Source organism: Phascolarctos cinereus, unplaced genomic scaffold (genome assembly GCF_003287225.1).
Source record: "Phascolarctos cinereus isolate Bilbo 61053 unplaced genomic scaffold, phaCin_HiC Scaffold_1;HRSCAF=81, whole genome shotgun sequence".
Taxonomy (NCBI): Eukaryota; Metazoa; Chordata; class Mammalia; order Diprotodontia; family Phascolarctidae; genus Phascolarctos; species Phascolarctos cinereus.
In genome coordinates this window covers 55,375,323-55,400,548 of record NW_027555514.1, presented here as the reverse complement: position 1 = coordinate 55,400,548, position 25,226 = coordinate 55,375,323, and the positions used below count along the sequence as shown (strand labels likewise).

Sequence of the window (25,226 nt, the reverse complement as noted above, 5' to 3'; positions counted from 1 at the left end):
GCCCTCTTGATTCTCAGGACTTTCTCTCCCATATTCCCTCACAGAATACCTTAATAGTTTCCCCCTACAAACACAAAGACACGTGTTTATCAAATTCCTTTTCTGTGTTATCTTCTCCCAATAAAAGATCCTTGAGGACAAAAAGTGACTTTCTTTCTGCTTTTATTTTTATGCCCAGCCCTTAGCACAGTACCTGGCACATGGTAAGTACTTAGCAAATGCATATTGACTTAGGGAGCTGTGTGACCCCTGACAATCACTTTAACTTGAGCCTTGATTTCTTCATCAGTAAAATGAAAAAAAAATTATTCCTGTAGCACCTGTCTCTCAGGGCTGATGCGTGATTCAAATAATAAACTTTATATAAAGCACTTTATAAATCTTAAAATTAAAGTTCTGTATAAAGAGTTAGATACAATTGTTAGTTGTTATGAAGTCCAGAAAACAATTAGGTGGCTAAAGTTCAATGACTTAAGAAAATTTAGGGCTAAACAGTGCTCCTACATAATATGTACCAAAAGGCTTTCTCTGGTATTAGGCTGTCTTAAAACCAGAAAGAGACTTTTGGGACACCCTATATATAGCAAAAGCATCATAATCCTGTGAGGTAGTACAAATATTATTCATCCCCTTTTACAGATGAGGAAACAGAGGTTCAGGAAGCTGAAGGGATTCCCTCCAAATTATACAACAAAGTATAAGAACCACAAAACCAGGTCATAGGCTCCTAGGTTTATCAATTTATAGCTGGAAGAGATCCCAGAAGTAATCTAGCCCAATCGCTCTACTTTATAGTCATCTAGGGCCACAGAGAGGTTAGGTGACTTGTCCAAGTAGTAAGTAGCAGAATTGGGGTGTGAACTAGGGGTATACTGGAGCCAGCTCATACCAGCCCCCAGAGTCCATTGTTAAAATTTCAGTGAGAGCATTTGCTCCTCAAAAATCAGCAATACTACAAATCAGGGCTTGTTTTTGTTTATTTGTTTGTTTTATTGATTGTCTAGACTTAAAGTGATGGAAGAAAGAGTTAATACAGGTTAGAATTAAAATTGTGTTGTTGGTACTTTTTTTTCTTGGAGAGCTGACTGTTACATTTTTTTTAGAGAGCTGACCGTTAAACATTTACCAGCACATCCCTGGTGTGAACTCAGGTCTTGTAACACTGGATCTAGCACTCCTACTGTACCACACTGACTTCTGCCCAGGTTTACACTGATAATTTGTAGCAGGAGAGGACCTAGGATTCTTGGCAAGCTAAAATCATCCAACCTATGAGTATGAGTACCTTAAAATACTGAATTTGTTTCTTTACTATCTACTATTAAATTTTTTAAAATGATAATCATATAGATTCAGTCCGGTACTCTCTAACATATAAATGCCATGATTTGTTAAGTGGCAGACATTCCAAGTAAGCTCGAAAAACATAATGTGGTATATTCTCAGGGAATTGGTCATACCATGAAAGGCTGTGTCAACTATATGGAGAACTAGCTAAAATGAGAGCCAAATTCCCCTTGTGCACAGAGTCCTCACAGACAGGATCCAGTCAGAGATGACCAATGTGACCAGTCATTTCTGGTTAATTTCTGATGTAAACCACCCATTTCTGTCAGTGTCCTTCTTTTATAAGTTGCTGGACCTTCCTCTTTAGAAGCTAGCTGGAGGAGGCTGACATTTGATCTGGGTGAATTTGACCTGTGCCCACACAACCTAAATAACTATTCACAAGGGACTGAGCAGAAAGAGGAGAGAACATTTTGCATGGCTGGGTTTGAGGCAAGCTAAGAGAAAGGGATTAATGAGTATCGCTTACTTTTCCCTTCATCACAACGCAATCTTCCTGCCTGTTGTTTGCATGGCTTGGCTCTCCAGGCAACCATTTGGTAAAGGTGACAGGGGTCCCATCACTCCATTCAAAATACATTTGAATCCTGAGATCATTTAATCCAATCCACAGCATATCTGTGTCCACTAAACAGAGAGGGAAAAAAATACACAGAGATGTATTTTCACACAAGCTTAAGTGAGAGGGGAAAAAAATTGCTTCCTGGAAGGTAAGAAGGGCATTAGGCAATTGTGACTTTCTGCATCAGCATCAGGCTTGCCCTTTTTATGAGCCCTACTGATGTCATAAAGGATTGTCGACTTGAGTCTTAGTTCATCTAACATAGATACAATAGGGAGGGCTCAAACTTCATCTACATTCCAAGTTGTTGGTCTATCCACATTGAATGACAAAGGTGAGACTTAGCAATCAGGTTTAGTCAAGCAATTACAAATCCGACTTCATATAGATAAAAATAACTAAACAAACATGTTCTCAGTAAATAAGTAGAATTAAGTCAACCCTCCATCTTATGTAGTTTTTTTTTTTGGTACAAATAATTGATGGAAACCTTTCTACTCATGAGACGTTACGCTCAGTTCCCCATTCCCAGGACTGTCACTTATACCCTACTTGTGTGGACAACTACATGACCAATCATTTCTAAATCTTCTGATTTGTGTTTAAATAAAACAAAAACAAAACTACAAATTCATCTAATCTCAGAGTTGGAAGGGTCCTCAGGGTCTATCTAGTCTAAGGTTCTCCTTAAGAAAGTATCCCACAAATGGCCATCCAGCCTTTGCTTGGGGACCTCAAGCAAAAGTCTCATATTTTTTCTGGTTTGTTTATATATGTGCATGTATATGTATATATACACATATACATTCATACACACATACACATATATGTGTATATGTATATACACACTGATATATGATATGTGATATGGTATGGTATGATACATGATATGATATGATATGATGGTAGAGTATAGTACAGTATAGCATAGTATAGTATATTCCCATTACCTTACAAGAAAGCCCATTCCATTTTTGGATAGCTATAATCGCTCAGAAGCTTTTCCTTACATCAAGCCCCAGTTTGCTCCTTTGCAACTTCCATTGCTACTAGCTGTCACCTTCTGGAGCCAGGCAAAAGAACACTCCCTCTTCCATGAAATAGCTATGCCGATACTTGAAGAGTCCCATCTCCAACTCCTTCCACCCCAATGTTTTCTCTTCTTTGGGCAACATATTTCCATTTCCTTCAACTGATCGTAATATGGCAGGAACTTGAGGTCATTCGCCATCTTGGTTGCCCTCTTCTAGGCAGCCTGTCAATATCCTTTTCTTGTGATTTACCAATGTGCTTTCTAAAATGGATGCTCATAACACAACCCACATGCCAGATGTGGTTTTGTCATTGTAGAGTACAGAAGAAACATCATTTCCTCAGTCATGGACATTCAATCCAGTACAAGTCCACTAGAATTTTTTGACTACCTTAACCCTAACTCTACCTATATCCCCTTTTGGTAGACAGTGGAGGACAGAAGGGTCTGGCATGCTATACTATGGTCCATGGGGTCACAAAGAGTCAGACACAACTAAATAACTGAACTACAACAATCCCTATATTACTCATAATATGCTGGCAGTTCACTAAAATTACCAGGTCTTTTTCCACATAAACATCTCCCTAATATTCTATTTGTGAGATGGATTTCACACATGGAAGACTTTATACTTATCCCTATGATGTGTTACATTTGACCCAATATTCTTGCTTATCAAAATCTTTCAGAATTCTAAATCCATCACCCAATTCATTAAATATCCCTCCCAGCTTTGACTCATGTGTATATTTGATAAATATGCCAACCATGCCTTATTCCAAGTCCTTGATCAAAATGTTTAACAGCTCAGGACCAAGCACAGATTCCCTGAGGCATAGCACTGAAGACTCCCTGCCAAGATGACATTGAACCATTAATGACAATTCTCTGAGTCTAGACATTCAACCTATTTCAAATCCACCTAACTGTAGTGTTACTTTGGCCACATCCCTTCACCTTTTCCCCCAGAATAGCAGCATTTATTACGTAGATCAACAGCACCAATGTCATCAAACAAAGAGTTTAAATTATCTAAAACCCATTATTTCATTGATAGTGTTGTATTCAAGGCACTTAAACCTTTGTGATAAAATTGACTGATGTATGAGACAACTTAAGTTGAAGAGGTAGGTTATGCCTTGACTATTGTTACTGAACTGTTAGTCAATGAAACCAGTAGTAAGTCTGATTGCTGATTTCCTATCTGCCAGTAGTCTTGCGGGGCATTTGGTGGAAAGTTTTTGGGTTTTGTTTTTATATCACAAGAATAACACATTGTTTTAGAAAAATGAAATAGTTTCCCATAAATTAACAAAAGATGAAGCTGTGAATTTGTCCAAATACTATGGAAAGTAATACGGAATTATGCTAAGGATAATATTAAAATATCCATACCCTTTGACTCAGACCTCCCACTGCTAAGCATATACCCCAAGGAGGTCCAAGCCAGATAGGCCCAGTATACACCAAAATGTTTATGGCAGTACTTTTTTGCAGCAGCAAAGAATTAGAAACAAAGAAGCATTTCACTGATGGAGGACTAGCTAAACAAGTTGTGATATCTGAATGTAATGAAATATTTCTGGCCCTTAAAAAATGACAAATACACAAGATATATACACAGACACACACATACCACACACACAGGGAAGGGAAAAGGTAGTTAGTATTTAGAAACAAAGGTATATAAAGACAATAGATGTCAATTTTTAAAAGCAGTAAAAATTAGTGACTCAAAGTTTAAGCACATCTCATGCAGTCCTGGATGAGATGAAAGAGCTCATAAATCATTTTTCTTTGGATTCCTTTGTCAATGTTTCTTCAGGTATATTCTTAGTTTTTCTGGGGTGTTTGTAGGGATTTAGGTTCTAAGACAACAGCATCTAACTCTGCATTCATTTGAGGTAGTTCCCAAAAGGAAAATAACAGTAGACCCTGAAAAGTATGTTTAATTTTCTAAAGATTCTGTCACAAGCTACATTTATGTCAGAATACCCATGTGTTGGTTTAATTTGATCATTTTCATCTTGGCAGTAAAATTACTTGCCAGAAGATTGCAAAGATATTGTTATGGAGAGTGAGGAAAAATTGGTTAGATCCTGAAAATGTTAAAATACTTCTCCATTTCAGTGTTTCCTTCAGCGGTTTTAGCCCTTCCGCTAAATGCCGCTCAATTTCACTTTTGGAGAAGTCCATTGTTGGCCCAAGGCCAATAGCAGCAGGTGTTTCCAGGGTTCTGAATCATGAATGGCAGAATGTCATTTGCAAGAGGGGTGCACAGTTCTTTCCTTAGCTCATCTGGAAAAGATGGTAACTAACAAGTTCCATGCCCACCGCTAAGCACTTTGGGTGCCAGATTGTTCCAGTAGATGTTGCCACTGACAACTCGGTTGTGCAGTGGATAGAACCCTGGATTTGGAGTCAGGAAGACTTAAGTTCTAATCCTCCTTTAGTTACTTACTAGTTGGGTGATACTGGCCAAACTACTTCTCTTAGCCTCAGGATCTTCGTATGTTAAGTGGGGCAAATAACAATACTGATCTTGCAGGTTTGCAGTGAGATGAAAATGAAATAGCCGTAAAATGTTTTAAATATCTTACAATGCTTTATAAGGGCTACCTATTATTATGACCCATCTTGAGTCTTAGTCCCTCAGGAGTAACTAGAAAACTGAAACTTTGTCGTAAAATGTACTCACAAAAGTTTCCTTTCCCTCTAGCAGTGACCCTTACCTTTCCTAATTTTATCAACAGCAGACACTGAATATCTGTGGAGTAATTAGAGCATCATCATCACTAATATTTCTGTATTTTCCCTCTCCAATCACGTACTTTAAATATGTATTCTATGGTTAATATAGAAATTATTACATCAACAATCTAAAAAATGTGTTTGAAATTAAAAGACATACTTGTTTTTATCAGCTATAACTATTTCTCTCAGATATCTCTTAAAACCCTAATTAATGACTTTAAATAAATGCGCATCAATAAAGTAAAACATGTGGATCTTCTAGAGAAGCTTAGCTAATTTTAAAATAACTAATAGTTATACCCCCTATTTCTCATTCTCTTCCTTTTATAGCTCTCTCCAGCTATCTCAACTTTAATTACCATCTCCTAACTCCTGCTATTTTTTCTAATCTCCTAACTTGTTCCATAGCTATGCATCAGGAAGGGGCTAGCCTCTACCATGATCATACATGACTCATTTCCTCTTCTACTTGATGGAAATAGATGACCTACACAGCTACTGATTCCTAAGACTCAATCATTCATAGCTTGAGGGCTACAACTCATTGTTGTGGGTACTTAATGAGTGTAGGAAAGGATTAGGAGTTAGGCTTCTACAGCAGAACAAGGGGATTCTGAGGACTTCCAAGATCTTATGGCTAGTCCCTCAACCAATCAGAAAGTGCCCCAAACATTCTGCAAAGAAAGAGCCCTGGAGGCTAAACTGGTTAGTTGCAATCCATCAGGGTCAAGGAGGTGACCTCACAGGGCAAAGACTTTTCTCCACTGCTTTTGCTTAATAAGCTTATTGAATATTAACTGACACATCCCAAGGGTGGAGATAGCCACCATTTTTGAACATGGGACACATGAAGTGGGAGGAGTTAACAGAACATGGAGGAGCACAAGATGGATTGTCCAGGAAGAGTGTAACTCAGATGAATTAGACCAATCCTAGCCCTGGTGGGTAGAGTATGGATCTTACTAACCATTTAAAAGTTGATTCTACCACTGAATCTAGTGCCCATGTGCTACTAAAGTACGTTGTGTCCGCTTCCCTGGCGAGATATATAATAAAGGCTTTCCTTCACTCACTCCTGTAGTAGATTTTAGTTTCAGGTTCTTCTAACATGAGTTTCTGGCCTCATTTATAGACAGGATCATAGGACACTAGAGTTGGAAGGGACCTCAGAGACCATTTATACCAATCCATACCCCATAAGGAATTCCCATTTCAGTATGGCCCTCCAATCTTTGCTTAAACATCTCCACATAAACCCATAACCCACAACCTTCCAAGACAGCCCATTTCACTTAACACTAGCTCTAATTTTTTTGGAAGTTCTTCATGAAATCAAGTCTAAATTTCCCTTTCAGCAGCTTCCATCCACTGCTTCTACTTTCAGTGTCTGGTACCAAACAAAGTAAGTCTAATCCTTCTTACACATGGAAGCTTTTCAAATACTTAAAGAAAATTATGCTATTTCCAACTGAGTCTTCTCTCCTTCAGACTAAGCATTCCCAGTTCCTTTCACTGGTCCTTGCATGGTATGGAGTCAAGGTCCTTCCTCACTCTGGTTAGCCTCCTAACGACTCTCTCCAACTTACTAATGTCCTTCCGAAAAAGTGAACTGAACATAATACTCAAGAAGTGTTCAGACCAGAGAAGTACAGTGGAATTATTCTTCATTCTCATTCCTGGAAGCCAACCTTATCTCAATACAGATCCAGGCTGCATTAGCTTTTTTTTTTTTTACTATTATGTTCTGCTATTGACTTATATTAATTTTGCATTACACTAAATTAACACAAACTATTATCTTGTCATGTTTCCCCTAGCTTATTTTTTTTCACCATTGAATTTCACTTTGTTAGATTCAGCTAAATATTCTAGTCTCTCAAGGTCTCTTTTGATACCTGACTGTCATTAAGAGTATGAGCTACCTCTGAGAGCTTTATGCCATCTGAAAATTTCATAAGCACATCACTGATGCCTTTATCCAAGGAATACATACAATCATACAAGGCCAAGTACAGATACTTGAGACACTCTACTAGAGACGCCTTGCCAAGCTGACATTGAACCACTGACTACTCTTAGCATGAGGTCCCTCAACCACTTCCGACTCCTTTTAATTATACTGTCATCTAGCCTACATTTCTCCATCTTCTTTCAATAACAGTGTGAGAAACTTTATCAAATGCTTTGCTAGAGGAGTAATAGGGGGAGAAAATTTAAAACTCAAAATCTTATGGAAGTGAATATTGAAAACTAAAAATTAATTAATTATGAAAAAAGGAGAAAGAAAAAAATGCTTTGCTAAAATGAATGGCATCTACAACATTCCCCTGACCTACCAGGACAGAAACACTGTCAAAAAAAAAAGGAAATAAGGTTAATCTAGCACGACTTGTTTTTGAAAATTTGTTTTTGTTGGCTCATTGCGATCATTATTTCCTTTTCTAGACATTTGTTCTCTCTTCTAATGATTTATTCTAGAATTTTGCCATGAATCAAAGTCCAGCTCACTGGCCTATAGCTTGTATGCTTTTTTCTCTGTTGTTGTTAAGTTATTGTATTCATGTCTAACTCCACTTGGGGTTTCTTGGCAAAGATACTGGAGTGGTTTGCCATTTCCTTCTCCAGCTCATTTGATGGATGAGGAAACTGAGACAAACACGGTTAAGTGACTTGACCAGGGTCACACAGTTAGTAAGTTCCAAGCCCTAGTAAGGGTTTGAGGCCAGATTTGAACTCAGGAAGATGACTCCAGGCCCAGTGCTCTATCTACTGGGCCACAGAAATCCTAAGAACTTAACTCAGGCCCAGCTAAATTTTGTAATTTACAGATGGTCACACAGCTATTAAATGTCAAAAAGGAGATTTGATTCCAGATCTTCCTGATTCTAAACCCAACACTCTATTATGCACACTGCCTCTACTTATACTAAAAAGTCTTAGTATTTCATAATTGTATAACAATATCTATAAATGCATCCTCAGGGAGTGGAAGAGTAGACTATATTGTACTTGTATGAATTCTTACCGTATCCCAACTGGGAAAAAATAAAGTCAAATTCCTCTATGCTGTGGATACTCGCCAGATCTCCTCCTTCCTTTCTGCAGGTAAGTACAGCATCTCTTTGTATTTTGAGTTCCCTGTTGATTTTGTAACAGTGACCAGCATATGGCCACCACTGGCTTGGGCAGGAGACAGGAACATCACTTTCTAGAAAATTAAAAAAAATAGGTTTGGGATCAAACAAGAGAAAGATTTAAGTGAATAATCACAACCACAATTTCAGACATTTTATACATTCATACATGGCTTTGTGGAAGCAAATCGAGATGAGCACCAGAAATAAAAATCCCTTTCAATTTTGTGGCTCGTGTACAAAACAGGCAGTTTTTTTGGACTTTAAAAAAAAGGAACTCCATCCTTTACATTCAACAAAGTTTAACTTGAAGTCCATAGAAATCTTGTTTACTAAATTTTGTTGTTGAGTTGACTCTGACTCTTTGCAACCAGATTTGGGGTTTTCTTGGCAAAGATACTGGAGTGGTTTGCCATTTCCTTCTCCAGATCATTTTACAGATGAGGAAACTCAGGCAAGCAGGGTCACATAGCTAGTGGGTATCTGAAACCAGATTTGAGTTCAGGAAAATGAGCCTTCCTAACTTCTGGCCCAGCCTTCTATCTAATGCCCTATCTAGCTGCCCTTTTGCTAAATAGTCAACAGCAAATGTTTTCAGAGCTCCTATTAAGTAATGCCTATTGGGAACCAGAGACACTTTATTTCTTCCCAAGGAGATTATCACCTAGCTGAAAATCCAGGACAAAGAAAAGAATAAATAATACAATGTATCTTATGCTTAGTGCTAAATATTTGAAGAACACAAATGTTTTAGGACTTGAGTTCAACAGAGGGATTAGGCTAACTTTAAGTGGGGTTTGAGGTGAGGTATGAACAAAGATTAGGTTTTTAACAAGAAAAGAGGAAAGAACGAGAGAGAGAGAGAGAGAGAGAGAGAGAGAGAGAGAGAGAGAGAGAGAGAGAGAAATATGTGTGAGAGAGAAGGAAGAGCAGAAGGAGAAGGGGATAGAGGAAAGAAGCAATGCAAAGAACAAATCTCACTAAATTTTTCATCCCCATCAGTCCCTAGCAGTTTCTACACACAGTAGACAATGTTTGTAGAACTGACGAGAGATTGAGTGAGTGAGTGAGTGAGTGAGAAAATGAATGAATGAATTAATTAATTAATTAATGGAAAGGCTACCTTGTATTGTTATTCATCTTTTAATTTATATGTCCTGCCTCTCCAACTAGAATATCCAACCCAGGGAGCTTGTCTCTGTATTCTCAACACCTGGCAATGTATTCTGCATACAGTAGGTCTAGATTAAACGTTTGATAATGATTATGATGATATGATTTGATATGATTATGATCATATGATTATAATATTAGTCACTACTAAAACACATCATTTTCCTTTTATCAAACACTTCTCAAAGCTACATATATTTGAAAGTAATTAAATGCAACTTTGGAGCCCTCTTGTGGAAAATGTTAACTTTGTTGCTTAAAACTTAAATGGAAAGGACATGTCTATTTGTCAGAAATCCTTAAAAGTATTCTTTGAGAAAGAAAAAGAAATCTACATCTTAAGGGTAAAAAAAAAAGGCCCTAATTTTATACTATTGAGGTTTTTAGAGGGAGTGAAAACTGACTACAAGTTCATCTTAACATCCATGAAGTGTGGATACTGGACGTTTGCAGTGATGATATAACTGTATGCTGTGTTTCTCTTCCTAACTGATCTGGACACAAATTCTGTATGCTGCAAATGCAAGCTAGTGTCTCTTTGACAGTCCTGTGATCACCTGTCTCTCTCTGTGCCCCAGCTTATTATATTTCACACATGTTATTTCACGGCATCCTTACCATAGTTCTGTTATCTCTTTTACAAATGAGTAAACTGTTGCTCAGAAAGTTTAAGAGCCTTGTTCGGTCACACAACTAACAGTGACTTGAAGCAAGATTCAAACTCAGATCGTCCTGATTCCAAGTCCACACTGTTTGTTCACTATGCCATAGGGCATATTTTTGAATTATCCTTGGATCATAGATATAGATTTGAAAGGCATCTTAGAGGCTGAGTCTAATTCATTCATTTTACAGATGAGTAAACTGAGGTGCAGAGAGGTTAAAAGTAACTTGTCTTGGTCAGAAACCTAGTATGTGTCTGATTCCGTATTTGAACTCAGGTCTTCCTGTTTTCAAGTTCAGTGCCTCAGCCATTATGCCACCTAGGCAAGATGAAAGAAAAGAAAGAGGAAGAGATTCCCAAAGAAAAATATCCTGAGGAAGCAAATGAGTCATCAAAGCCAATGGCAAGATATTAGCAAATGAAAGAATATGACACAGCAAAAAAAAATGTGAAACTGTATTACTAGAGATATACAACAGATATGAGACAGCTGGAGGATGGTGATTCCAAAATTTATGCGAAGAACATAATATCCCAGATACTGAGAATATATATAGCATTATTCCTTCTACATCGCAGCTTTCTCCATCATGGTTTCAATATATCACAGGTCAGCATAAGATATTAAATGAGAATTTGGGGAGAGTTTTCCGGAAGTCATAGACAACATGCAAAGGCCAGCAGATGACTCAAAGTCTATGACCAAGTACTTAACCCAAATTTTATACTAAGGTACTGTAAACACTCCATAAAAGAAAAAGGGAAATTCAGGCTTCTTCTTTAGTAAAAAGGGAGGGCCAAAAAATTTTACATAGATTTTCCAGATTGTGGGGGTGATGCACCCCAAACTCCTACAATGCGAAAGGGATAACTATGTGTATATGTATCCATATATACACACATACATATACATAAATACATACTGTATATGTACATATATACACCCACCCACATATATGTATGTGTGTGTGTGTATATATATATATATATATATATATATATATATATTTCCTTGTAATATATAAAGAATCACTGCTATATAGCCAACAGTGATAAGAATCTTGTTATTATAAGGAAAAAGAAATGGTGTAAGTTGAGTCAAGGATTTGTACTTGACCCTGTGCTATTTAACATTTTTATCAATGACTTGGTTAAAATCATACATGGCCTGTAATCGAAAAGATGCCATAAAGGAAAGAGAGCTAATGAAGACACTGGCTGATGGAGTGAGTACTTATTCGGTAGACTCTAAGAAGATGACATTTAATGATGATAAAATAAAATCTTATACTTGGAACAAAAATCATTGTTGCAAGTATATTAGAAAAGGGAGGCATGCTTAGACAGTATTTTGTCTGGAAAACCAAAACCATTGTGGAATGCTGGCTCAGCTCGAAGCACCAATGTGACATGGTGGCCAAAAAGCTTTTGCAAACTCAGGCCATATTAATGAAGACATACAGTCCCGTATTAAGGACAGTAGTTCCCATTGTATTCTGCCTGATCTGGAGTATTATATTCAGTTCTAAGCAGCATGTTTAAGGAAAAACAATTGATAAGCTAGAGAAGTGGTGTCAAACTCCAATAATAATGGGGACTGCTAATCCATACACAAGGATCTCTGTGGGCTGCAAAGTGACTTAGTTTTAAGCCATATTTTTAAGTGATATTATCTGATAAGTGATGTTATCTGATTATTTAAGTGATATTATCTAATATCAGATTTTAAGTAATGTCATTTTAAGTTTTTTTATTATTTATGTTTTATTGTATTTTTAAATGTATTTTGTTAATTATTTCCCTATTAAATTCTAATTTGGTTCAGTCTGTGCTTGAGAATATTGTGGGATGCATGTATCCATGAGCCATATAGTTGACACACTCTGAGCTAGAACATCCAGAGGAGGAAGATTAGGATGCTAAAAGGTCTCAGGTTCATGTCACATGTGGACCAGTTAAAGGAGCTGGGATTGTTTGTCCTAGAGAAGAGAAAACTTAAGGAAACAGAAGAGCTGTTTTCATTCCCAGTTTCCTTTGCTGGATCGTCATCTATATCCTGCTTACTAACTATGGGTATCCCCCAAAACTCAGTCCTAGATCCTTTTCCATTTCCTCTCTGTGATATATCACTAGGTGATCTCTTCAACTCTAATGGGTATAATTATCATCATTATGTAGATGATTCCCACATCTTTTTATCTAATTCTAATATTCTCCAGGGCTATAGTACAGCAACACCAACCGCTTCTTGGACTTTTCAAACTACTACCTCAAATGCAATCAGAGGCTTTTATATGTGACCCTAGAGATAACCAAAGAGAAAGTGCAGTTTACTGAGAATAGGAGTAACATGGTCAGACCCGTGCTTGGGAAAATCACTTTAGAAAATAAGTGAAAGCTAGACTGCAGTAGGGAGAAACTGGAGGCAGAAAAGCCAACTGGATTGGCTTTTGCAATAGTCCGGGCTTGATGAGATGAAGATCTAAAATAGGGTGGTGGCATTATCAGAGGACAGAAGGGGACTCATATGAGAGATATTGCAAAAGCAAAACCAATAGGACTTGGAAATAGATTAGATGTGTGAGCTGAGTACAGGAGAACAGGTAGGTTGAAAGCCTAGGTAACTGGGATGATGGTGGTATCCTCAACAGTAATAGAGAAGTTTGGAAAGGGGGAGGGCTTTAGGAGAAGGCTAACGAGTTTTGTTTTGGGCGAGCTAGTTTCAAAATATCTTCAAAATATCTACCTTGAGATATCCAATAGACAGTTGGAGATGTGAGAGCAGAGAGCAGGAGAGAGAGTAGGACTAGATAAATAGATCCAAGATTTATCTGCATGGAGATGATAGTTTAAATCCATTGGAGCTGATAAGTTAATCAAGACAGATAGTATTAATCAAGAAAAGAGGATCCAGAATAGATGCGTGAGAATTCCTACAGGTAGAGGGAATGATGTAAATAAAGATCCAGCAAAGGAGACTGAGAAGGAGCAGTCACACTGCTCCAGACCTCCTCCCAGAAGAGAATCAAGTAAGATCTGGGTGATAAAGACCTACAGAGGAGAGAGTGTCAAGGAGAAGAGGATTAAGGATAGAGCCAAATACATCAGAGGTTGAAAGGTGTTGAAAGGGGCTGAGAAAAGGCCTTTTGATGTAGCAATTAAGAGCTCATTGGTGATTTTAGAAAGAAAAGTTTCAGTTGAATGAGATAAAAAGTCAAATTACATAATGCTTTGAAGAGAAGAAGCAGAAGAACCAATTATAGAAAGCTTTCTCATGGAATTTAGCCAAGAAGGAAAAGAGAGATACAGGTCAAGAGTTGGTAGAGAAGGATAGGTCAAGTGAGGGCTCTTTTAGGATGGGGAGGGGTAATGTTTGTAGGCATCAGGGTAACAATCAATACAGAGCTAAAGATTTCAAAATAATGAGAGAATGGAGATGACAATGGGGGCAATACGCATGAGAAAAGAGGGGCCTGGATCAGGAGTGCATATGGATGGATTTATTTGCCTTGGCAAGGGCTACCTCTTCTTCTGAGGCTGCAGTGAGGGAGATAGTCGGTGAATATGTCTGAGTGATATAAATTGAAAAGAAAGAGAGATGATAGAGCTCTTGTTGAATGGCCTCAGTTTTTTAGCGAATTATGCAATGAGATCATCAGTTGAAAGGATGGAGAAGGAGATGTCAAGGGAAATTAGAAATCTGAAAAAGCTACTGTGGAGAGATGGGTAGCAAATTGATTATAGAGGAATAGAATCATTGCCTTGCTGCATTGAAGGCCCAGCTGAGATTAAATAATGCACATTTCTAATGGACTCAATCAGCACAGTTTCATAATTTCCTCCAGTTCTGTTCAATAGCGTGTGAATAGTTTTGGAAGCATGAAATAGAAGTAATCCAAGGTTCAGAATCGGTGCTCTCAGATTGTGTGCTGGAGAAGACTTTTGAGTGTCCCTTACACAGCAAAGAGATGAAATCAGCAATACTTAAAGAAATTAATTCAGACTATTCACAGGAAGGTCAAGCTTAAATACTTTGGCCACATAATGAGAAGATGGGACTCATTAGAAAAGATCCTGATGTAGTAAAGATTAAAGGCAAAAGGAAAAGGTGATGGTAGATAATGAGATAGATGGTGTCATGGAAACAACAAACATGAACTTGGACAGACTTTGAGAGACAGTGGAGGACAGAAGAGCCTGGTGTGTTATGTTCTATGGGGTCATGAAGAGTAGGACATAACTAAACAATTGAACAACAACAATAACAACAAAGGTTGTGATTTAGCAAGATACGGCTGGCAATAGCTCAAGGGTTCAGGGGTTCAAGAAGAGAGACTAGTATAGAGTTGAATTTGGTTCACCATTGGGTGTAAATAGGAAAGTGGGGAGACTGTAAATAACACAGGTGTGATGGCCTAGGAAAAAACTATAGGGAATGGAGATCATAGTGAAGATGAAAAGTAGGGTTGGGGTTATGAGGTGTAGTGAAAATTGACATGAAAAATTGATCAGATAAAGGAATTCTGAAGCAGAAGCTTTATACATATTAATCTAATAGAATTAATCTAACAGAGGTAGAAAATTTGCAGGTGATGGCAAGATACCTTTCAGGAAGTTACAAACTTCCTGGCTCTGACTTTCCTAGTTATTGCATAGAATTTACAATGTTTTAATTTTACTCATAAATGAAACCTAGTCACTTTAGGTGAAATAATTTACATACCTGTGGGAGGAATGAATGAGTGTAATGAACTGTTCCCCTTTTTACAAATATATCCAAGTTTCTGAGAGCATTCCACATTTTCCCATTTGGCATTTTTGGCAGAATTCAAGAACACACAGCTTTTTCCAGGTTCAAGAGCTGGGCTTCCTTTGAGAAAAGGAGATAAAAAAGACAAATTTAGACAGCAGAAATATTGGTGACAGTTCCAAACTAATCAGAGTTCCAAAATGAAATGTCTATGAAATCCAAGAGAGAAGATTGGTACCAAGAGAGGAACAACGAAAAGGGGGAAGGGCACATGAAGAAGGGCTGTTGAAATGGACGTTAGTTATCCTAACTCCAAGAGCAGCCATGAGGATGAAGTTAGGTGACATCTTCCAGCAGGAGAAAAAGTTTCTTTGTCTGGAAGACTGTGGAAGAGAAGGAGGAAAGGGAAGGCAAGAAAGAAAGAATGATAGAAGCTGCATATAGGGACAAGAACATGATTTTTTTAAAGTACTACAAAATGACTTTTATCATTTCCTAAACCAAAATTTCCAACACACTCTATTAACTGTATCTCCCCCTGCTCTCCCCTAGAATATATCTTCTATCTCATGATGGATTTTAGTGGGAAAGGGGGATTCACTTTACAATCAACTCTGTTGAAAGGCATCCCTTCTATAAAGCAGTAGATTCTTATATCTTTGTGTCACTGATACTTAAAGACAACTTAGGGCTCTCTTTCCCTTTGAATACTGCAACAAAAACACCTGCTGTATAAAAAATTTTCCAGAGATTTGTGAAGGTTATTTGATTAACACATTTAAAGCTCACAGAGCTACTTAAAGATAAGTAGAAGGATATTTAAAAATTTATGACCCTACTTGTCTGTTTAGTTAAACAATAACAGGATATCTGGACTAAGAGATAATTTGAGAGAAAGGGGAAGAAACTTTCAAGAAATACTGATGGGTATAGTACAATAATCTATTATTAATTCTACACTAGAAAAGTAATAAATCCCTCCATAAACTTAGTTATCAATACATTTATTCACAACCCCTTGGAGAGAGAGCACTTAGTGCTCTTTTTAAATGGTTACCATTGTCATAATAGTATTTGAATACCTAGAGTTTGTAATTTGTATAAGGTAAGCTTAATAGAATGTAAGCACCTTGAAGGCAGGAAAAAAAACTTTTGTATCCACAGTGCCTGGCACAATGCCTTGCATATAATAGACACTAGTAAAAGCCTATTGTACTGAATTTGGCTTCAGGAAAATGAAATTATGGAAACCCAATTTAGCAATTAATATAATAAAAAATTCTGGGAAAGAAAACTCCCTAAATTAGATTACTCAATCATAACTTGCAACAATGATCACTTCCCAAGCAAAAATTGAATTAGTTTTCCAGCATCTCCTAAAGAACTTGGTCCAACAGAGGGCATAATTTCTTTTTAAAATACTAAGGATTTCCTATCACTATTTCACTGAAGATGTTTACACTCATTTTTTTTTTCAACAAACCCTTGGAAGGCAAGTAGAAGGCACTATATTCATTCTATTATTTATGATAAAATTGAGGCCCAAAGTAATTAGCTAATTTATGTGATGTTAGAAGCAAACAAAATAGATTAGATTCTAAACCTCTGATTTAAAAACAACAAAAATTGTACTTAGATGAAAAACTGTGCCTAGCCGTTTTTTTAAAAATTCAGTCAAACACAGTTTGATGAAGATAGTCTATCACTTATATATGGTGAGGACAGAAGAACAACCTTCATCTATAAAGGCACTTTATATACTTTCTAAACTCTTCTGTTTTCTTCTGTTCTGTTCTTCTCCTGGCTATTGCTACTAAGCTGACATTAATTTTCGTATTTCAATACTAAAATTAACAGTGTCAAAGAGCTAATTATGTTCCCGGTAGTCTTCTACCTTTGCACTGATGCCCAGAGAAAAGCCAAATGATGCATATTTTGAAGGGAATTCATAGGCATCCAAAACAGAACTGAAAATCTGAAATAAATAATGTTGGTTAAAATGAAAACTGGTGTCCTTTCAGATTAAGGTTGTTTCCTTCCCATACTAAATATTAATATTTTCCTAGAGAGCATTGACGATCTATACACATACGCAGATATGTAGCTGCTTACTTCTCTGTATACAAGTTTAAAAAAGGTTATAGATTAGAGAAACAATTATAAGAGAATTAGTAACAGAGGCAGCTGTGGAAATAAGAGAAAATGGCATATCTCATGCTGAAAAAACCAACTTAATTAGAAGACTGAAAATTAGAAAATGGAATTCTTACTAAAATTTAATAGCATTTGGCAAAATACATTTGTAAAGAATGTCCTATCACATTTCTTCTCCTATTTGAAGTGCTTCGTCCTAAAGGAGGGAATTTGTGATGTTTCTCTCTCTTTTTTTTTTTAGCCAAAAGTCAAAAGAAATCTAGTCACTCAAGCTGTTTTTGAACTTTTAAAGACAGACAGCCTAGAGGATCCTTTGACTTCAAAAACTAATCTGTGAAGTAAGTAGAACTAGGAGAACGTAGTCCACACCAACAGCAATATTGTACAATGAAGAATTGTGAATGACTTGGCTATTCTCAGCAATACAATGATCCAAGACAATCCCAAAGGACTCATGATGAAATTTGCTATCTGCCTCCAGAGAAAGAACTGATATTGTCTAAATACAGACTAAAGTATACAACTTTTCTATTTCTTCCTTTCTTTTTTCTTTCTTTTTTTGTTCGAGTCTTCTTATACAAAATGACTAATATGAAAATGTTTTATTTGATTGCACATGTATAACCTATATCAGAATGCTTACTGTCTCATAGAAGGGAAAGGAGAGAGAGGGAAGAGTAGAATTTGGAACTCAAAACTTTAAAAACAATGTTAAAAATTGTTTTAACATGTAATGGGGGGAGAATAAAATATTTTTGAAGTAATCTGTGTACACAAAACACCTGCCCAACTCCCAAATTCAGTATCTAGTGCTATTTCTCACAAATTATCAGGCAACTAAATTCCTCAGAAGTAGAATTTTGTTTTGTTTTTTCATTTATTTCATTTGTGTTCTCACTACCTAGCTCAGTGCCTGGTAAATAGGACGTGCTTAGTAAATGCTTCTTCACTGATTGGTTGATTCTTCTCACAGACTATCTGCATATACATATGTCATAGAGCATTTTCCTATGACAGAATATCATAAACCCCAACAATGACAAATGGTCGCGACTACAAAACATTCTGGTCTTGAGATCCCATATGGGACAGAAAGGTATAGAAGCCTGGATCTGGAATTAGGGGACACTGACCCCAGTTCTGCCATGCATTAACAATGTGACTTTGGATGACACAACAGAGAAAAGACATTTAATGACATTGAGCCTCAATTTCTCTATTGGTGAAACAATGGGGCTAGACTAAACATTTCTAGAATCCCTTCGATTTCAAAAATCCTCTAATTCTGTGTTCTAAATGTACTTCATACAGGACTCAGGAGAAGGCCACCTCTGGAGAAATGCTTTGAGTATATTTATGGTATAGTTGTTGGTAGATGGTGTACATCGAGTACAATGCTGGTGGCAATAAGAACTATCACTTATATGTGCTCTTTACATACCACACTATTGGATGAGTCAAGTCATAGAGATGTTATAAAAGCAAAAATCTATGTCCCCTAGAAGTCTGCGTCCTAAATAGGATAGAAAATATTCAGTCATGGAGCGATTTGACTGAAAATGTATTTAATCAGGTTCATTACAGTATTCTTTACTTATGACCCTCAGGGAACTGAACAAAGTTAAAGTTCCTACAATATTATAAACTTAGACCAATAGCCATGCTTCTTAAGGGAGATAAGACTTTTTTTTTCATTTTTGCTCATTTTCCCTGAGAAATAGGTCAGGTAAGTTATGTGTCTAGAGACATTAATCCTTTGGGTTTTAGGACTGAGGATTTTTGACCCCATCAATCACCAAGGGAATGTACCTGGAAGCCAGTTCAGGTATCTGAAAGGACTGAAGCCAGCCCATTGCCATCCACTGTTGAAATTCAGACTGTTAAGTCCAATCCAGAGCCCTGTGGTATGTGAATTCGTCAAACCTATAAAACAAAAATAACTGACATTCAGATGAGGAAACCAATGTACCCACTTTTAAAGTTAATTTCTTGAATTACATATCTAATAGGGATTATTTTCTTGGTATTTCTTTTTCATATGAGAATAGAAATGTGTTGTTTTGATATATTAAAATATATTATTTCTTTTTAGCTCACCTTAGCCTCTGTTTTGGTACAACAGGCAAAATATTGGATTTAGAATTAGAGAATCTGGGTTCAAATCTTATCTTGGCTACTTACTGCATGTGGGACCTTGGGCAAGTCATTTTAGCTCTGAAACTCAGTCTCCTCATTTGTACTTAAACAAGTCACTTAGCCTGTTTGCCTCAGTTTCCTCATTTGTAAAATGGAGATAATAATAGTACCTAATTCCCAGGGCTATTTTGAGGATGAAATAAGATAACAATTATCAAGCAATTAGCACATCACCTAGCACATAGTAAGCACTCTATAAATGTTAGCTGTCATTAGCTATGATTACTATTAAACTCTCAGCACTCTAAGAGACCTCTCTAAGAATATGCAGTTGGAAAACAGGTACTTTGGAGAACAGAGTACTGCTGTACTTTGCTAGAAGAAGTTTTTTTCTCTGGGAATTCCCTACACCATTGAAACCATAAGACCAGAACATTCTGTGGAATAGTTCATTGATATCATAAAACCAAAAACACCATAATAAAGTCTCAGTTTCCAAGAAACCGGGGATCACTTCTGTAAAACAGTAGAAACTTAATACAATGACCCAAGACTCACCTACACATGTTTTCATACTAATTATGACTTTTTTAAGAAAGTAAAGAGATAGAATAACCACAGATATACCTGGAAGGCAGCACCATCTAAAATCTTCTTGAAATTTTTTTAAAATTTTGTTTTAGGTTATCTAGAGGGATCTATCTGCCTATCACCTGGATGCCTCAACCAAGAGGTATTTGATCCTTCCTTGAATCGTAAGCCCTACTACAATATTATAAAACAGTAGTGTGAACAGACAGGACAGATTTAGTGAAGAGAAATGAACTTCAAGTAAAAAAAAAAAATACTTTCCCCTTACCCAAGAGATTCAGCATATTCTAAACCCTCCATAGGCCTAGATCTTGTTTCCATGACTTCAGAAGCCTCAGCATCTGGTTTCTACCAAGCTTAGAAATGACTAAAATAAAAATGCTTATTTTACAGTTACAGCAAGGAAATAACATTAGAAAAGGGAAATCTTCACAATCTCTAACTATGCTTTTTCTTAGTTTTATGTATTTAGAATAAGCATCAGAGTGACTTCCCACTTTGATTTTATGTATTCCAATAAATTGATCAAAATTGATTCCTTTCCTGCAGGAGACCAACCTCGGAGCTACTCAAACCATGGAAAAATTTTCCCCTTGTTTATTAGTAGTTGTAGAGGACTACTCGATTGCTTTTAACATTGTTATTTGTGAATTATTTTTAAATAGGCAAATGGCTCCAACTTCAAGAGGCAGCTGGTGGCTTAGTAGAAAGAATGTTGAGCCTAGAATCCCGAAGAAATGAGTTCAGATCCAGCCTCAGGCACCTGCAAGCTGTATGACCTGGGCAAGTCACTCAACCTCTTCAGACTCAGTTTCCTCATCTGTAAAATGTGGATAATAATAGCACCTATCTCATAGAGTTGTTGTGAAAATCAAATGAGATAATATATGTTAAAAAAAAACATTTAGCACAGTGCTTAATACATAGTAAGTACTAAAAAAATGCTTATTCCCTTTTCTTTCTTCACCTTCCCATGTAGGTGGATCATTAACTATTTGTTGTTGATATTTATCAATAAATATATTTATAAAGGACATTCTCCCATTTTGATACCTATATTGAGTCAGTACGTTTCCCATGATGCCTGATTAAATTGTTTACTTAACCCAATAAAATGTGAGCTCCTTAAAGACAGGGACTACTTTACCTTTCTTTGTATCTTCAGTACTTAGCACAGTGCCCAGCACATAGTCTGCCGATTGATTGATTGATTGATTGTCACAGGTCAGAATACCTGCTACTACTCTTAGCATCAAATAGTTTCTAGAACTGTGTGAGGCATAAGCCTCAGTTTTCTCTGTCTGCTTTTACTTTGTGGTGCCAGTGGTACAGCTAGTCCAACAGGTAGTTGGAAACTGGGCACTGAAAACTGGTGAAAATGGGTAAAAAATATTCCTGAGGTTGAGGAAAATACAACTGAGAGACATTCACATATAAGTGTGGGTTAAAGCTTCAAAAGTATTCTCCAGAGGAGAGGGTAAAGAAAAAAAAAAGATGGTGGAGGGCAGGACCTTGGATAATTTCAGATAAGAAGATGGGGAGTTAAAAATGAATAAATGAAGAAGACTGAAAAGAATTGGTGAGAGAGAAGAAAGAACCAAAATGACAATAATCAATAAACAAAGATTTAGGGCGGTAATTGACAGTGTCATGTGTTGTACAAAATCAAAGAGAATGAGAACTAAAAACTTCATTATATCTGTCCAAAGCAGTTCATTGGTCACCTTTTGATAAAGCAGTTTCATCACAGCAATTGGCACACAGCATATACTACATCATTATTGTTAAGTTGTGTCCAACCCTTCCTGACTCCACTTGGGGTTTGCTTGGCAAAGATGCTGGAGTGGTTTGCCATTTCTTTCTCCAGCTCGTTTTACAGATGAGGAACTGAGGCAAACAGGGTTAAGTGACTTGCCCAGGGTTACACACCTAGTAAGTGTCTGAGGCTGAATTTGAATTCAGGAAGATGAGTCTTCCTGACTCCAGGCGCCATGCTCTATGCACTATGGCACCACCAAGCTGCCTTATAAACTACATAAATATTTTCAAAGCCCAATTTATTTAGAATCAAATCCTGGCTTTGCAATTTGTCACTTTGTATGACCTGGGACAGGTCACTCAGCCTCTCCAGGCTTCTCACATCCTCACCTATAACACAAATGAGCCCAGTGAATAGATCTCTAAGGTTCCTTACACATTTAACACTCCATGAGTTCATGAGTGGCTCAGATTATAAACACCCTTAGCCACTTAATGCTTTACAAGTATTATACCTGATCGATACTAGGTTGCCTATTAATGCTGATAACTTCCATCACAAAAGGATTACCGAGTCTGTTAATAACCTTCATTCTCACAATTCATGAAGCTGAGTTGTTTGCATAAGTCAAGGTAATCAATTGATATTTGTTGAATGAATGTTGAGTTAATATTATAGTAACGTGTATACCTCATACAAGAAAAATAATTCTTTGGGAAATATTATTTAAGATAGCCCCCCCCCAATAGGATCACATATCTACAGCTGGAAGGAACCTCAGAGGGCATTCTTTTTTACAGATGAGAGAACCGAGGTCCATGAAGCTTAAGTGATTGGCTCAAGATTGCATATGTAGAGAGTCAAAGGTGGAATTTGAACCTGGATCCTCTGAGTTACAGCCAAGGCTTCTGCTGTTATACTACATTGTCTCAGATATTCTACACCTGTAGCCACTTCCAAAAAATGCTGAGGCTGTATAAAAGCAATCTTTTAAGTAAAGAACATGGAGTCTCTGCAAATTTCTATCACTTTCAGATAATTGGTAATTGTAGAGGCTGGAGGTTATGGGAAGATCATAGATTGAAAGGAATTGAGAGGTTATCACATCTAGTCTTTGCACTTTAGAGATGAGGAAACTGTGTCTGATAGAGGCTGTAACTAGCCCGGGGGTCATAGAGTGAGGAGGTATCTGAAGCAGGATTTGAATTTTGTTGTTGTTATTCAGTCTTGTCTGACTCTTCATGACCCCATTCGGGGTTTTCTTGGCAAAGAGACTGGAGTGGTTTACCATTTCCTTCTCCAGCTCATTTTACACATGAGGAAACTGAAGCAAACAGAGTTAAGTGATTTGTGCAGGGTCACATAGTAAGTATCTGAGGCCAGATTTGAACTCAAAATGATGAGTCTTCCTGCTTCCAAGCCCAATGCTATATCCACTGTGTACCTAGCTGCCCTGGATTTGAATTTAGATCTGTCCTGATTAAAATTCAATACAGTCCCCTATGCCACCTAAGGTAAGCTGAAAAAAATGAACATGGAAGCTTAATGTGGCTGTCCTAAAATTCAATCTGCCTCTTGGATTCAATCTGCCCCAAATGAAATACAGTTTAGCCCCGTAGGGAAGGACAGTTTATTAAAACGGGTTTGGGGGGGAATCCTTGGCATTCTTCATATGCTGCTGCAGCTGTTAACTCTTTTTCAAGTGTGATAGTGATTGCTATGCCTGTGCTGGCTGGGAACAGAGGCCATTAGCGATCAGACCCACTTCTCACATTGGACCAGCCGAAACAGATGAAGAACTTCAACTAAATCCTTCCACACCACAGTCTGCTGTGACTGGTCTTTATATAGGTAAATTATTTCATTTAGTTTGGTATGAAAAGCTGAAAAAGTGGCTGTATTTGTTTTAAAAAATGAAACGTACCCTTCAGTTTGTTGGTACAGCAAGTTAAAAATAATTATCTTTTAAAATATTATATGTATGTATGTAAAATATGAATAATATTCATACTTACATATTATTAACTTATGGGCAATATTACATTAGCATTTTTTTCTGCATTGAGTTCTCTTTGGTTTTTTCCTCTACCGAAAAAAAAATTGTCTAAAGGAACTAGCAAAAAACAATCAGGAGACACACTAAATTTCACTTCCCATGTTGAATTTCGGTTCTGCAATTCCAAATCTTGCATCATTTTATGCCACAGGACTCTCTAGAGAGGAATCTGGCTCAGGAATTGAAGATTCACTGTGAAGTCCCCAGTCCCACCCCAAAATCATGGATAATTTATAAATGGGCTGAAGGATAGAAGAGACCTTAATGTACATTTAATCATTGATCAGGATGAAATCAATTGAATAGGAGCATAGATTTCAAACTGAAGTTGCTGTTCAGGCCAGCTAATCCAACCCACTCATTTCACAGATGAGGAACCAAGTCAGTGAGAGGTTCTATGTTTTACCCAATAGCAGATCTGTGATTTGAATTCTGACCCTTGAGCTCCAAATGATGCACTTTAACCTCCTAATTTAGGAGAAATGTGTACCAGCTTACTGGAAATGGTCATGGTGTATAGAGTGTCAAATTTGGAGTCAGGAAGAACTTGAGATAAAATCCTGCCTCAGACTTTTACTAACTATGTGACCTTTGGTAAGTCACTTACCTTCTGTCATCTATAGATTCCTCATCTGTAAAATGAGGGGTTATATTCAACAGTGTCTAACGCCCCTCCCAGTTCTAAATCTATGATGCCATTTCCAGTCATCCTATTTTTTAATGGGTTCTAATCCCATATGAGAACTTGTGAAGTTATAGGAATCTTTCTAATTTTGGCCCTAGAAGGATCAAATCAACTCTCCTGGTATTTCTCCCCTCTCAAAATCTCCTCCAAAAAACTGTAAAACAATTTAAGACATCCTTTTCCTAAGTTCTGAATATGCACCTGTTATTTTGATGGCCTAATAAGAATATTCCTTTAGCTAACAGAGACTGCAACTTCTTCCTACTTCAGCAAATGATTTCATGAGTTGTTTGTTGGCAAGAACATTTGTTTTTGCCTTTGGTGGTCAACCTTCTGGAGATGGGCCTCTTCCATTTGGGCCAGGCTAAAGTTAAATCTGTCTAGGCTTGTGTTCTCTTGGCCTGGACCCCAAGAACTCACAATGA

General features: G+C 37.1%; 1 protein-coding gene across 1 annotated transcript in view; it reads right to left on the bottom strand.

Annotated features, from left to right (window-relative positions):
* MRC1 (mannose receptor C-type 1) overlaps window positions 1–25,226 on the bottom strand; it is a 126,629-nt gene that overhangs the window by 55,610 nt on the left and 45,793 nt on the right. Inside the window, 4 exon segments of the mRNA XM_020966870.2 lie at window positions 1,817–1,974; window positions 8,725–8,907; window positions 15,394–15,540; window positions 19,384–19,497. Coding sequence (XP_020822529.1) covers window positions 1,817–1,974; window positions 8,725–8,907; window positions 15,394–15,540; window positions 19,384–19,497 — 602 coding nt within the window.